Genomic DNA, 16,788 nt, shown 5'->3' on the forward strand with positions numbered 1-16,788 from the left:
AATAGTAAATATCACACTGCGGCATTAAAAATTGCTTCTGAGACTAATCCTACCGATCCGTATGTAAAATGACCTCTTGAATCTAAATATAATCCCCCCCCCATAACCCACCGTTTTCTGGAGACAGCTATCCTTTACGTTTTACTCTTTTCGATAGTTTAAGGGCAATGCTTTTGATGGGGGGAAATGTATTATTTTCAGCTTTAACTCCTTGTGAAAGTCTAGAGAGGTAAAAAGTTCATAATCGAGATTATCTGTAGCTAAAAAACGGAGACTTAGGAGGATTTTCTCCCTTAAACTATATCCTTTCCTTTCCAATGGGGCTGTATAAGAGACTCACCTCAAGAGGCGGCTGGGCCATAACCAGACCTAGTGCGCTCCCCCACCATGCATCAGGCATTATCCGCATCGCAGATCTACCGTGATAAGGTCTTCGAGGTGTAAGAGGAAAGTAAACACTCGATAAAAAGTAATAGTTAATTATAATAAAAAAATTTATTTTTAAATTTTGCAGTTAAATAATCATTTTTGTCCTTCTAAAACACTCAAGAGCATAAATTTTTCAAAAAGTGATATACAATAAGGGGGAACATCCCGAGAAATATTAATTAATGCTTTTAAAAAACGAGCTGATGTGTGCATCACATGACTTCCTTTTACTCCAATTTAATGTCATTTCCTCATTATTGGCAGTTTTAATGTGATTCAATAGTTTACTCTCTAAATATCACCAACAGTGGCCAAATTGAAACCAGATTTAAAAAAAAAAATTGCCGAATTTGCCGCCACGTTGGCGAAAAAACTTGGCGGCCAAAAGACTGGCGATATATTGCCAAGTGTCCGGCAAATTATAACACCACTTGAGTTACATCGAAATTAACAATGATTTCCCCCCAAAAAGGGGCAAAAGACTCCCTTTGGAGCATCCGAATGCAACCAAAAAGGGAGGTGCACAACTAGACCCCACTAAGAGTCTAAGTACCAAATTTCAACTTTCTAGGACATTCCGTTCTTGAGTTATGTAACATACATACACACATACGCATGTACATACGTACATACAGACGTCACGAGAAAATTCGTTGTAATTAACTCGGGGGTTGTCAAAATGGATATTACGGGTGTCAGTACGTTCCTAGGCATATATCCACGTGTGGTCGGGTTGAAAAATAAACTCAACATTCATTCGGAGGTGAGTAAAATGGAAATTAAGGCCAATTTTTGAGTGAAAATTTTTTTGCGAATTTTTTGCTCTGATATTATCTTCATCTTACTTTACACTTTGGACAAAAAAGGAAAGTTTTTCCAAGAGATTTTTTCACAATGATGATAAAATGTATTTATTAAAAGAATGTAGAGCATAAAAAATGGTTGTATAAACTTAAATATAAAACATCCAGGCAATGTGGGGAAAACAGAATCGAGTTTGGTAAATATGCAAATAAATTGGAAAATACTGGTTTGTTTTCACAGAAGTTAGTATATAATGTGTTCTTGTGAGAATTTATCACACGCAATACATTTTAAAGTATTGTGGGCGTGAGCAATGGACTGTAGTGTATAAAAAATACAATAATTTTTCTGTGATACTTGAGCTTTACTTTTGTTAAATATGCAAAACAATTCATTTTATTATTTTCAAAGATTATATACTTGAATAAAGAGAAAGTATGAAGGGGTATATCGGCTTGTAGAGTCAAAAATTTTAGTTACCAAAATTTATTAAACACTAACTAAATACTAACAAACATTTTAAAATACTATCTTTAGAATAATCAGCAATATTATGCGTTGTAAAATGGATGCTTGTTTTATTTGTAACTAGTGGTACCCGCACGGCTTTGCCCGTAGCAGAAAATTAAAAGGTCGTTTGGTTCGCCTGTATATTTACAAATACTGTATGGTGAATTTCTCGCCAATTGCTTGTCCATGTTATGGTTCCGTGTTATGATAAGTTGGTAATTTACTCATCCATCTTATGATAATTTTGAGATTGAGGCTTTCAGCTTTATTATTAGTAAAGATGTATGGCAATGCCTAATTTGTAATGTAAACTGAAAATAAAATTTTAACTAAAAGATGTAACTTTAGTTTACATAATTTCCAAAGATGATGAAAATTTAAAAATTATAAAAATTATAAAACTAAATAAAATTTAATTAAAAAAACTTTAAACATATGCCTACACTGTAAATATTTGCAACGAAAGATTACTTTTAGCATAGTTAATTTCTTAAATAAAGGATTTAAATCAGCATTAATGTTAAAACATTTTAAATTTCTAAAAAATAAATTTGAGAAATATTTTTATATGGCAAGCTATCTTTAAATAAGTTTGTTCAGAACAAATCTCCCTTTTATTTCAAGATTTGTATCGTTCTTACAATTTTCGCATAGGTACTTATGTTTTATTTTTGAACAAAACTCAGTGGCACGACAGCCCACAGGGGCCAAGACTTACTGTGCTCATCTCAGTCTTCCTGACAAAGGGCTCTGGGGTGTTAGGCAGATGTTCCGGTTAGGTGGTCAGCCTAACGCAGAACCCCCAGGGTTTAGTTCCGAAGCACGCTTCGTACTCATTTAATCTATCCGCTGAAGGGATAGATGGCTGAATCAACCAGAACCATTTGAAAATGGGTTTTTAACTAGAAACGTACCGAGTACTCGGTAACTACTCGGTACTCGGCCAATTTGCCGAGTAGTTGCAAAAAATTGAATATTGTCCAAGATAAATACTGAAATTTATATAAAAAAAAAAAAAGAGCAAGCATTATATTTTGCAATCATATACAATTAAAATTTATAAGTGAAATTTAAATTTTGAGAAAAATGAAGTTTGTAACGCTTCAATGGAATAAATCTTTATTTTAATGTCCCCAAAGTTAATAAAACTTATTTATTAAAAATTATGCAAAAAAGGTAAGTTAGAAAATATGGAATTTTTAAATTAAAAATGGATTTTTGCTACAAACAAAAATTAGTTATAAAAAATATAAAAATACCTTTGCTTAAAAAATAAAAGGAAATAAAACAATGTTAAAAGCACAGTGCAGGAACACTGCAGGCACGTGTTTTGGCGTTACAAGGAATTTCCTTTTCAATACACAAAATGGGAGTTCGTGGATTTAAAGGCATCCGACAAAAGTCGGATTTTTTTGTCGTATGTCTTTACATTCTTTAGCTCACATGATATGCACTGAAAAAGATGTTCCTTGTAACGGGGAGTCAGAAACACGTGTCTACAGTGTTCCTGCACATTTGTTTTATCTGCTTTTAAAAATTATTTATGTTTGGCGGACTAGAACTATAATTGATTGGTATACAGTGAAACCCCTCCTAACGGACAACCCTCAAAGGCGGACACCCCTCTTATGTGGACAATTTTTAATTCCCCAGTTCCAATGCAAATAACATTATTAAACCCCTGTCCTGCAGACACCTCTCTATTGCGAACAAAACAAAATTGTCCTGTTAGTGTCCACATTAGAGGGATTTCACTGTAATTTTTTTTAATTCCAACTTGATTAATCATACCTTTTATTTATTTATTTTTAATTTTAAAAATAATTTTTTTGACACAAACAAAATTGTTTATATAATGCGTAATTCAGCAGGAATTTAGTTTTAAAAACTATTATATGGACAAGGAGGTCTATACTACTATTCCAATAAGTTCAAAATTCATCACATGTGTGTCGGTGGTTCTTCTTAAAACGTAATTGGTACTTGGTGATTCGGCCGAGTAGTGAAAGGCCGAGTGCTCGGTAACTCGGTACTCGGCCAAAGTGCTACTCGGTACATCTCTATTTTTAACCATTGGGAAAATAATGCAGACTAACAGACACACATTTCCCCATCTCAATACCTTACTTTCAAAATTTTTATTTTCCAGTATTCATTAACTTAGTTATTTATTTTGACAATTATTTCTTTTTAAGATTTTTTTACAACAGACTATGCATACATTGGTTCTTTCTTTAAAATATTTGTGGAAAGTAGACTAAAAAGAAGCTAACAGCAAATTATTCTTATGAAATAGTGCAAACTTTACCAGGTTGGCAAAATTAGGTTGCAGCATTGGTAATGTCTCACATTTTTGACATTTTATGAAGTTTATACGGAAAACAGGAAAATACTACTTCCGATATTTTTCTCAAAATGAATCCTTCGGCAAATTTGCAAAACAATACTAACTTTACTGACCAAATTTTGAAAAAACTGACAAATACTGACCAAGATGAAGGATACTGACTTGTACTGACTAGTTTTATGCCCTGAAATAGAAATTTTACAATTCAAGAACTGGTAGCAGTAAAAAAAATATTTATTTGCTTCTTCACCAAGTACAAGGCAATAATTATTTTATGAATATGAAAAATTTGCATAATAAAACGCATATAAAAAAGTAATGAAATATCAGGTCATTAAGCACCAACAATGAGACCTTACAAACTGTTGATAACTATTCATAACTTAAATATTTGTAAACGAATATTGCAAATAATATATTTACTAAGAAGTTCATTTTATTGCTTTTTTTTCATTTATTTATTTTTTGTTTTTCACACCAAACATTTTTAATAAGATGTTCTTCATAATGATCAATCAATGCTTATATATAACCATTTCAGAAAATATAAACAATATATAACTAAGAACAACTGAACATACATAACCAGAGGTGTAGTCAAGGGAGGAAACGGGGATGATGTTCCCCTCGATTTTACTTAAACGCCAGTGCCTCCCAACTTTCTAAAATTTTAACACAAGACCCTCTCCCCTCCCCTCTCCCGGGCTTTTAGATCATTAACTTATCCATGAATCCCTATGCATCCCCCAGTCTAGATAATGCTTACAACAAATTCCCCCAACAGAATTAATGACATAAAACTCTGCTTAGAAATATAACTGAACATATGAATTTGTAACAACACTGACAACAAGAAATTCATAAAAACATTGAAATATAAAATCATTTTAAATCCTTTTTATAAGTGTTTTGCACTAAAATTAGTTTTCAACCCGAAACAAGTATCATAACTTGGAAACCTCGGTGGGAAAATGTGAACTTAAATAAGGACTGAGCTTAATCATCTACTGCTTTCTGTGTTCTGCCTACAGGTGGAGATGCAATGATGCCCACTGAAACATCTGATGTGTTCTTGCTTAATTAGTTGAGTAAAAGAAACAACTTAACATATGCTCTGTGAGCTAATTAACTGTCTGTTCCAGGTGCTTTTCACGTTTTTTTTTTCTCCTATCCTCTTTCTACACACGGGGCAGTGAGAAGCAAAGGGATGTAAGTGGACTTATTAAAGTTTTGAATAAAAGATGAGGTCTTAGGTAGGTTTTAATTGATTTTTTTTCTTCTAAATCATGCTGCATAACAGAACCTACCAAGACTACTGGTACTAAATCGTTCCCCAAGACAGAGGGGAGGGTCACCTACCATTTTTGCTGGTTATCTCCAAATTTTTAATTTTGCCAATTACATCCCTTTGCTTCTCACTGCCTCATGTGTATAAACTTTTATTAGATAAGTCAATAAGTACATCATCTGAAAGTCACCCAGTGACTTTCACTTATTCCCCTAATTGAAAGATTTTTCGGGTGAAAAGCACTATGGCAGAACTTGTAATGACTGGTTCAACAGCTTGGCGGCAAATGTGTATGCAGAAGGCATAGAAAAACTTGTATAACGCTATGACAAGTGCTTAAATGTAAACGGTGACTATGTAGAAAAGTAACTTAAGTTTCAAGTAGTAAGTAAACAAAGATTTACTTATAGGATTTTTACATCAGTTATTGAAGTTTTCATACATAATCATTCCTTACTTTCCGGATGACCCTTAGAATTGTACTTTCATCCAAAATAGGTTTTTGAGAGCAAATGGCTCTACAATAATTATTTACTGAGCATAAATTTGAGTCCCATATAGACACTGACTTTTCAAAATTCCAGAGAAACATAAAAGAACCATGTTTTTTTAGTTTTATATTATTTATTTATTTATTATGTTTTTTTTTTGGAAACAAGTATTTTTTAGTTTTCTTGAAGAACATTAAATTCTTTGTTTGTACACCACTTAAAGCATGTGTTTACATTTAACGATATTGACTAATTTAAAGCAAAATTCATTAAGCAACCACCTCCTTTAATAACCAATAGTAGCAAGCATCAAAAGTGGTCATTTTAGAGACATTTCACTGCCTTCAAAATATCCTTACACAAATGTAAAATAATTTTTGTTTCTTAGAGAACATTTTCATTTCAGTAGGACAACAAATTTAAACAATGTAATCCCTATATTAGCCTCCCTCCCTGTTTTAGTGTATTTGGCCCCTGCAACAGGTTCAACATATAAATCACTGCAATTTCGATCCACTCTCACAAATGTATTCAATCTGGCTTTAAATTCATAAGTTTGTATATAAAAAAACTATAACCTGAAATTCAGACATACAATATAAATTACTTTCCTTTGCATAAAAAAGTTGCCATTTTTTATTTAATATACACAATAAAAAATATCTTGTGATTGATATTTATTAACTATGTTTAAATCAACTATTTCCATCTCATTGCATCAAACTTAACAAATGCAAAGATTAAATTTCTACGAGTTTATTAAAAAAATTTAGTCGGTAAATTATTCGATTGTGAACAAAATTGAACATCATAAAAGATTAAAATTCAAGGACGTTACGACAGAACACAAACTGGCTACTTTTATGACAAAAAAACGTAAAGAATAAATTTTTATAATCTCTTTAATCTGTTGATGCTGTTTTTATATGATGGTAACAAAAAAAAATGCAGATAATTTGTAGGAAATCACTAATAGAGCCTAAACTAAGTTTTTATGGCAACTATAATGAAAAGTAGCAGCTGCAAAAAGCAAATTGAAATATTAAAAGATTTAATTCTTGACTGAAGTTACAATTTTAAAGCAAAGATAGCTAATGTTAATCATTGCAGGTTGGTAAATTTCAACGAAGTCACAAGGGTGCACCGACTATTTTTATACAATTTTAATTGTTAAAAAAAAAAAGATGGACTGAACTTAAATTTCAAAATTTGCAGCATAATAAGTGTGAGCCAAGTGAGTCATTAAAATAACAAAACTTTCATATAATTTCCCTTATAATTCATCCAGTTCTGTACTTTCCTCTGGGAAATTACCTATTATAATATCATGAGGCTTAACAAAGCTTCCATAATTAGGCTGACATTGAAAATACCTCTTGCCAGCAACAGAGCCATCATTTTTCCCAAGCGGTTCATCATATTTCACACCAACCCAAAAACCAGGCTTAAAATCCGTTTTGCCAGCAAACATAACAGTACCACGACGACTTGGTTTCCCAGCACTACGCACTTCACAACGACTACCAACAGTCATCGTTTTAACCAGTTTCTCTTCTTCCTCTAGTTTTTTTCCCTTTGCAACATTTTCTTTGTCATCACTGCCCTGAATTTTCAGTTTCTCTTTGAATGCCCTAAAAGTTTCTCCTCTTTTGCTATAGTCTTCATCAGACAGCTCAAATTTCTTCACCTTAGACAAATCTTCAAACTCTCCAGCTTGCAGGAATGAATCAACAACATGAAGATTTTTAGCATTTGTTAGATCATATGAACCAAAGACAGCATTGTCATCAGTCAGTTTGGAAATTAATTCATTATTTTCATCAAGTAACCATAACTCCATGGATCCAGGAGATGCTCCAGTCAGCAATTCCAACTTTTGCTTCAAATCACTAATATGAATGTCCTTTGGAAATCGCCGTTGTGTGCCGAAAGTGTTAATACTACTGGTAACTAATATGTCCACAAAACTTGAAGAGAAATCGGAACTCATTTTCAATCTTAAAGATCTACACTACAGGAGTCCGTGTTTTCAAATTGGTGAAGAAGTAACCTGTAAGAAAAAAGGTACGATTTATCAGGCATTTTATTTCATTAGAAATAATCAGTTTCACAAATTTCAAGATATATTTTTGATAGTATAATGAGGGCTGGATCCAGACCTGAATCGGGTCCACTTTGCAGAAAATTTAGTGTCGTAAAAGCAGGCCATTCACAAAAATTTGTATTATGAAAGCGGCCTTTCAAACTTGAAGGCTCATTTTACACCAAGGCAAAATTTACCGATAATATTTTGGCTGGTATATTTTGTGTCCAAGCACCTGGAAAGTCATTGAAAATCATGGATTTTAACTATGATCAAATTTGGTAATGGAAAGTCAGGATTTTCAGCAAAAGATGCTCAAAAATCATGGGAATTGACAATTGGTCATGGATTTAGTTCTAAAACATACATGCTTAACAAAATTTTATGGATTAGGTTTAAACCTTTTGCATTTCAGCTTATATTTTAAGTGTTAGCCCCAATTTTAATGCATATATATCAGAATCTGATTGTATCCGCTTTCTATAAAATTCATTGATTTTTGTTAACTATGTTATTCTTTTGCTTACGGCCACTCGAAAATTCTAATTCAATTGCATCCGAGTCGATTCAAATCAATATCACTTATAAAAATGATTACAGTCGACTCCCGCGACAACGGGATCCGACTTAGGCGAAATGGTTATAATGCGAATTTTTTCACCAGTAAAGAATTTTAGACATAACGCAAATTTCTCGTCCGCAACACAAAAATTTTTGGAAGGGAATTGTGGTTTGTAAGTATCAGCTTTGTTATTGACTACCTTTTCTTTTTTTTTCCATGAATGGGCCTTCCTCCTCCCTTTAGCAACACTGAGAGCGGAAGTTCCCACACCTTACTAGTCAGATACATCGCTTATACAAATAACTGTTCCTTATTTTCCATTTTTATTTCACTCTAAATGTGAAAGTTGTTGAAATATAATGACACCTAAGAGCGATGTTTAATCTTGTAAAGATCAAAAGGAAAAGAGAAAATTTCTGACAATAAAAGAAAAGCTAAAGATTATGTGCTTGAACAACTATAAAATGCGTCGAAGGTAGCACAATTAGGTATGAGTGAATCATCTATATGTATAATTAAAAGTCAAGAAAAAGGAAATCCGTAAAAGTTACACCAAAAATTATGAAAATGGAAGCTGCTCTTGTATTGTGAATCTTAAGAAACCAGGAAGAGGGGTGTTGCCATGTAAAAACGTTATAAAAGAACTAGTGAAGCAACGGTATTGTGCATTTAAAAATATTATTTATTTTATCTCACAAATGCCGGGTACATTGACCATCAGGCCATAAAACCGCGAGCTCTCCAATATTTCTCGACAACACAATTAAAATTGGTTAGTGCAGAGCAGTCGTCCGGATGAGTAGCGTCCAATGACTTGTCCAGAGTTGCATAAGTGCAGATCGGGGAATCCTTCAGTTGAAAGCGGAACAAATAGGCATTGAGACAATCGTGTCCTGTTAAAAGTCTAAAAGCAGCCACAGCAGCAGCTCGAGGAGAATTTGGGATACAGTGGGACTCATTGCAGTCTCCCTCAGGGTTTACCTTCAGCAGCCCGGCAAGCAACACGGCAAAACGCATCCCCATGCACCCTCTTGATCTCCAATCCAGCAGAGTGGAGCGACAAGGGTCCACGAGATCTTTGGAGAATATTACATCCCTTCTTGGTCAAGAAGTCGGCTTTCTCATTTCCGGGCAGACCACAGTGGGATGGTACCCACTGAAAAGGCAGTTTTCTCAATACCCTTCAAGAGTTTTTTACAGCTCTGAATACAAGACCCCTTACTTTCATGGTTATTACTAGACAAAGCCTGTAAAGCAGAGGTCGAGTCTGAAAGTATTACTGCTTTTTGTAATGGATACAGATGTGAAGCAAGTTGTTGTAATGCCACATGAATGGTTTCAAGTTCTCCATCGAAATGGGTTATGAAAGATCCAACATGTTGATAAAAAGAAAACTAGTCACAAAATATTCCAGCGCCGGCACCCCGAGAAAAATGCAACAGGGACCCATCAGTATAGATGTGAAGCCATTCGTCAGGAGGGAAACGAGTGTTAATTGTTTCCAAGGCAATAGCGCAAAGTTCAGTAGGATTTAGGTTGCATTTTTTTGCGTCCAGAACCATGTCTAGTCTGGCATCGAGTTCCAAATGGTTCAGTGGATTCGCAAAAGACAGAAGTTCAATGGGAGTATCATTAATGTCATTGTATTGGGAGTTCTCACGAACACATTGTATGAAACCTCTCTGAGTCTTTAGATTATGAATTCCACAATGACTGTAATCTCTTCAGAAATTGTTTGGGAGTCTAGTTAATCTATTATATAGAATAGCTGCATTCCTCTGTGTTAAATTAGTCATTGGTTGTTGGTTACAAAGTAATTGCATGGAAAGCATAGGAGTAGTTTTAATTCCTCCCGTAATCATGCGGAGCACTTGGTTTTGGAAGGTGTCAAGGGGTTTCATGACTTTGTCCGAGGCTGTGATCAAAACTTCATTGCAGTAATTCAGAACCGGCTGAATATAGATCGTGTAAGTTGTATTCAAAGTTCCTCTACTACATCCCCATTTAACTCCCGCTAGTCTTTTGAGAATGGGAAGTCTCTTCCTTGCTTTTGAAATGACATGCTCAACATGTTTAGCCCAATTCAGTTTACTGTCAAGGATGCATCCAAGATAAGTTGAAGCATCCTTATTTTGTAAGATAATACCATTAGAGACAAGACAGGGAGTAAAGGGCTGCCTGTTTAAAGTAAAGAATTGGCAAGTAGTCTTCAATAAGTTTATAGTCATGTTATTTTCCTCACACCATGAATCCAGTCTCTCGAGTGTCGAATTCAAGATAGTATTTAAATTGGGCTGATCTTTTTTTGATGCACAGCACCAAATAGCAAGGTCGTCAGCAAAGAGAGCTGTCTTAGTCAACGCATCAGAAGTCAAGATGTCAGGATAAAGATGTTGAATAATGTAGGGCTAATCACTGTACCTTGTGGAAGACCAGTTTCAGTTTGTTTATAACAAGAAGTGGCTTCACCGAAACGAGTGGCACAGAAACGCTGGGAAAGAAAGTTCCTGATCCATGAAAGCATATTGCTGCAAACTCCCAGGGATTGTAATTTTTTAATGCATTTGAGTCGCCAAACAGAATCAAAAGCTGCCTCAAAATCTACGAACAGAGCCAGAACAGAGCATCTCTGATCCAAGGAATCCTTAATAGACTGACTCAAAAAAGCAACTTGCTGGTTTGTAGACTGATGTTTTCTAAATCCTGCTTGAGTTGGAGACAGAAGACCACTTAATTCAAGGTACCAGTTTAAGCGAGTCGTGATCACTTTCCATGACCTTCGATAAAATACTGGTCAGGGAAATAGGACGGTAGCTTGTTAAATCATCCGAAGGCATATTTCTTTTATGAATAGGGATGATAATAGCCTTTTTCCAAGCGGCAGGGACCCCCGAATTCCAGCTGTAATTAAAAAGTTCCAACAGCACCTTAAGTGCATTTTTTCCAAGGTGTTTCAAAAATTCAGGATGGAATCCATCTGGTCCGGGAGACTTACCACACTTTATGCGCCGAATAGCCTCTTTAAGTTCTGAAATGGCAAAGTTAAGATGAAAAACCTCATGTCCAGGCGGATGAGACGAGGCAAAGTCCAGGCGGATCTCTTTTCTAAGAATTTTCTGCTGGGCTTTGAGATTTCTCTTAGCATTATCTTGTAGAATAAAAGGAATTAAAAGCATTGGAAATATTTCTGTCATTTGTTAAAATACCTCTACCAACTCTCATTGGTTCTCTAGGTGGTGCCATTGATTTATTCAGCAACCTATTCACATAATTGAAAACCTTTTTTCCATCCTTTCGGTAATCAATTTTTGAAATCACTAAAGCAGTCTCTTTTCGCTAAGAGAATTTCTTTGGGAAGTATAGCAACTTTTTCTCCAGGATTGGACATCTTCTGGTTTTTTGGGAAACTCAGCCGTAATACGAGCATTAGTGCATATTTCTTTAAGGGTAGCAAGTTTTTCGTTCCAGAATGGTTTATATTTAAATTGCTTACCTCTGGGAATTCATTTTTTTGCAACACCGAAGATAATATTACAAAATCTGGAGAAGGCTTTATCAATACTCTCATTGACATTACAAAAACTGGAATACGTTTTAAAATATTAACCGTTACTTATAGCTTCTAAAACCTATTGTTTACTTCTGAAAAGTTGTTCAGTTTATAGAGAATTGCGTTATATAGGTCGGCGTTATAATGGTCTTCTACTGTACATGGTACTGTATTCACTGTTTACAATTATAGTATATTTTATAAGTTCTACTTAAAATTAATTGTTTTCATTTGATAAAAAATTTAATAGTTATTTATTTAATTTTATTCATAAGCAGGTTTTCCAATTTTTCCAGGGGGTGTGAGAGGTTAAAGGATACATACTCAATGCAATTTTCTTTGGAATAATAAACAACAAAAACCACACCCATGTAATACAATGATTTCCAACAGCCAAGAGGGCAATTGACCCCTCTTGACCCTACTAAATAACAGGCCTGCTTATAGAGCTGAAATTATTTATGTATAAATTGATAGTTAAAGCAAATTTAATGATTCAACTTCCTTCTTTCAGATTTTCCAAAAACATTCATTCATATACAAAACTGTAATAGGTCTCACTTTAGAAAGAACTGGAACAGGAGGAATGGGACAACTGCATTTATACCAAGGTTTGAAAATATTATGAAATTTTCAAAAACATCCGATATTTTTATATATCTCTGATATTTTAATATTTATCCCATATTTTCAATCAGCACAAACTAGTCTTCAAAATAGTAAATGCACCCTCAAATTAATCTTTATTTTCTTATACTCTTATTATTACAATATGCAGACTTAAAATTAAGGTTTCTTTCAGTATTTATATCTAATAAATTTCATTTAACATTTTTATCAATTTTAATGGGGTTAATTTAGCATTAGCTGTTTTACTCTTTTTTTTTTTTTTTTTTTTTTTTGGTTAGCTACTTTTACACAGTTACATGATTCAGAAATAAAAATATGCATTAATCGATGCACAGCCATAAGAAATTTTCTTTTTTTTCCGACCAACGTTTAATAATTTTTTAGGCCCTTTTAATATGAATTAAAATTGTTACATTAGTAGTAATTTTATGTGAATATAAAATAAAAAAGGAACATTACATTACTTTATTAAATTAATGATGTAGTAATACATTATAAAAATATAGTACACAACTTTTTAGTTATTTTCAATAATAAATGAACAATATTACTATGATTAATATAAATTTTATATTGAAAATATCGTAGTTGTAAAAATAAATACTGAAAATATCAAAATATCATGATATTTTCAAAATAAATTCCTGATATATCGTGATATGTATTGACTGATTATATTGGCAAACTCTGATTTATACCAAAATAAAATGTGATAAATTATTTCTAGCTTGTCAAGTAGATTTAGTAGTACGACTCTGAAGTTGCTTTTTCTACTGCAAAAGCTAGAAATACTTTTTTTCACTGTATTCACAAGAGACTTAAGTAAATCAAGTGTATTAATAAGTCACAACCTTGATCAAGCAAACAGCACGGATTTTTGCAAGTTATACAGCAAACAAATTAATTGGCTTTGTAAAAAAGAATCAAATTATCCTTATGAAATTATTCCATCATCACTGAACATAGATTTGGTAAGAAATCATTTTGAGTATACAGTTCAGCTTCACTGTATGACTTCAGAAAGACATTACCATTAAGAAAGGGCTCAAATAAATGTTGTGAATTGTTTCAGCTTTAGATTATATTTGTACATCAAGGGTGAAATGGTAAATGAAAGCCCTAGGATACCATTCTGATCCTTTACTTCTGGGGGGGGGGGTCTTCAAAAAGTAAAACGATAGTGATTTAGGGTATAATTTTTTCTCATTGATATTCCAGTACTAAAAAATTTACAAATTGAACCCAGTTGTATGCAAGAGATAGGTGATTAAATATGTATAAGCCTGTGCAAAGATGGTTAAATTTCTTAGAAAGAGAGGTTGATATTATATATTTTTGAAACATGAATCCTTGTGATAGAGATTAGCCTTGAAACCAAGTAATGATCATCCTTTCACATCAAGGCAACCAAAGTTTATTTGTGACAACAGTATAACAAATTGAATAAGATTTTGTTTATTAAGATGAAGGTGACATGATAAGAATTTGACCATCTTTAATTGAAAGAATTTTAATTCGATAAATGTAAATAGTATCAATAAATTAGTATTTCAATTCAAGCTTTTTCTTTCAAGAATGGCATCAACTTTTATATTATTGTGTAAACAATTGGCTCAATTAAGTGGAAAAATGTGTTACAAGACCTAGTTTGAAGCTATTTATATCAAGGATAATCTATAAATCGGTATTTCAAAGCCAGACTATTGTAAATCACACTATCACTACCTTGTAAAAGAGCATAAAAACATTTGTCGGGTGCATACAATAGTTGGGACCTGCACTCTTATAACATTGGTAAATAATTACGAAGTTTTTTTTTTTTTTTCAAGATTTTCATGCAAAGCAACAATAACATGAAAATTGCAACTTTTGGACTTAAAGTGGCCTTTATGCACAGAAATTAGGAACAATTACTAACTAAAGCTGGAATAATTTACCATAAAAGGTTAACTTTGAAGAAGCTTTCCCAGAAGCAGAATGTGGATTAAATCACAACAAACATAGGCAGGGTAATGCACCCCTGATGCATTTTCTTTTTTCGTTGAATTTTTCAGAAGCTTTGCTAGAAGCAAAATGTGGATTGCAGGTGATGCAGAAAATAAAATAATAGTTTAAAAAACTTAAAAAACATGCTTTCGTAGCAAAATGAACTAAAAAGTGAAAAATAATCTTTGAATGATAGTAGTTGACCAATCACTTAATTTTAATGTAATACAAAAAAGCGTGGGGTGCTGTCTATTTACATTTTTGCTTGGACAACAAATCGAAGAAATTCAAGACAACTGATAAGAAGCCTCCACGCTTTTTTGTATTATATTAAAATTAAGTGATTGGTCAACTACTATCATCAAAGATTATTTTTCACTTTTTAGTTCATTTTGCTACGAAAGCGTGTTTTTTTTTTAGTTTTTTAAACTATTATTTTATTTTTCTGTTTTTTAGTCCTATGTTGGGGAATTATCAGGCATTTTCTTTTAGTGGGGAATATGCAAATTTGAATCAGATTGGGACTTAATTGATGAAATTATTTCTAAAACGAGTGCGAGGTAATATCTTAAAGTTAAGACAAGGGCACCCCGATGGGAAGCTACTGTGAGTCATCAATGTATATTTGCGGAAATCATACTTATATTGCTTTGAAAATTTGAAATGCATTTGAATAAAAGTTTTGTTCAACAATGGTCTGATCAGCAATGAATTTCCAATTAAAGGCTCACCTAAATTTTGGCATGAAATTAGTTTAAAACAATTATATTTCATGTTGTAATTACCTTGGAACATTGGAACAAATTTTGTCTGATGCAGAAAAATTAAAAGTTTTTGTAGATATATTTAAATAATTTTTGCGAGCATTTTTAATGTATTTTTTTTTAATTTTTCCTTTTTCACATTGTTGGATTTATGCCAAAATATTGATTAAAATTGGAGGAAACTAACAATTAAAAGAGTTAATTAATTAATTTGATTATACAATATTGCATTGTCATCGAGTCTGAGGTCGCGTGCCAAATTTCAAAAGAATCCGATCACAGGAAGTGGCCGAAATTTGAGCTGCAAGATTCCGTTACAAGATACATACATATACATGCATACATACATACATACAGGTGAAGCTAATAAAAGCGTGTTAAAAAAAAAGAGAGATATGTCTCCTGATAATAATAATGAGAGATAGGCCCCCCCCCCCCCACTGTAAAATTGGGCTGTATTATTGTATTACTTGAATGACCTCTAAAAATGGAATATGGGCTCAAAAACTGGCCAGCGGGTGTCATTTGACTCTCCCTGATTGCCCAAATGACGGTCTTTTTGTCCAACCCCTCCTAACAATTCGTACGAGACGCCAACGAAATCAAAAGTTGTATGATCTAATCCACACTCAACGTATCATACATAATTTGAAGATACTGATCGTTAAAACGCTTCAATTGATAAGCAGTTTGGAGTGTAACTCCAAAAAATACTTAGATGCTTAAAAAATAACATTCAAAATTATATAAGTGGCGTAGCAAGAAAAAGAGCTTCAGAGGGGGGGGGGGCTGATAAAATTTGAGAGGGGGGATGGTTAGCTTTTGGACTTGGCCTTCGGAGTGGATACATCCCCAAATCAGTCAATTCCCTGGATTTTACATACAAACAATGAAACAGTAAAAAAACAACACAAAGAGTAAAAATGTATGAATTATTCAGTTTTCTAGAAGAAAAGTGTTCAAAATTCAAAAGTTAGAAATAAATTAAAAATTAAAATATCATTACACTACCTAACAGCTGAAGATTTGTTTTCATTTGAATTCTGAGTCGGCTTTGCCTCATAGTTTTTTCACAGGTGGCGCTGTCAAGCTGCTTTTTGTGCTTTTTTTATTTATTTTTTTGGTTGCGTTCGACGAAACTCACCGGTCGACTGGTAAGTAACTGGTTACTAACCGAAGCGTTCTATGATCGACCGGTTACCACAGCGGTTACCATTCTAAGCAGTTGATTGGTTGATTGGAGCAAGTGATAATTAGCTGTCACGTGATTAACAAACCGGTTGCTCTCGGTCGAACTCGTCGAACGCAACCTATATTAATAATTGGGGGGGGGGGGGGGGCTCT

The 16,788-nt window shown here is 33.3% G+C and overlaps 1 protein-coding gene across 2 annotated transcripts; it reads right to left on the reverse strand.

Moving 5' to 3' along the window:
* Nucleotides 1–4,320: 4,320 nt before the first annotated feature.
* LOC129219879 (tubulin-folding cofactor B-like) lies at nt 4,321–16,554 on the reverse strand. Of its 2 annotated transcripts, XM_054854189.1 has the most exons (3): nt 16,456–16,467; nt 8,029–8,187; nt 4,321–7,919 (listed from the first exon to the last, which is right to left on the reverse strand). In XM_054854189.1, the coding sequence occupies exon 3, from the start codon at nt 7,857–7,859 to the stop codon at nt 7,143–7,145; it is 717 nt and encodes a 238-aa protein (XP_054710164.1). In that variant the 5' UTR covers nt 7,860–7,919; nt 8,029–8,187; nt 16,456–16,467; the 3' UTR covers nt 4,321–7,142. The 2 variants fall into 2 exon arrangements, with proteins under 2 accessions (XP_054710164.1, XP_054710163.1); XM_054854188.1 differs by lacking the exon at nt 8,029–8,187 and having other exon boundaries at nt 16,456–16,554.
* Between the last annotated feature and the right edge of the window lie 234 nt (nt 16,555–16,788).

Source organism: Uloborus diversus, chromosome 4 (genome assembly GCF_026930045.1).
Source record: "Uloborus diversus isolate 005 chromosome 4, Udiv.v.3.1, whole genome shotgun sequence".
NCBI classification, from domain to species: Eukaryota; Metazoa; Arthropoda; class Arachnida; order Araneae; family Uloboridae; genus Uloborus; species Uloborus diversus.

Excerpts from the sequence above, each read along its gene's own strand:
- LOC129219879 (XM_054854188.1), bottom strand. The coding sequence starts at position 7,859 with ATGAGTTCCGATTTCTCTTCAAGTTTTGTGGACATATTAGTTACCAGT.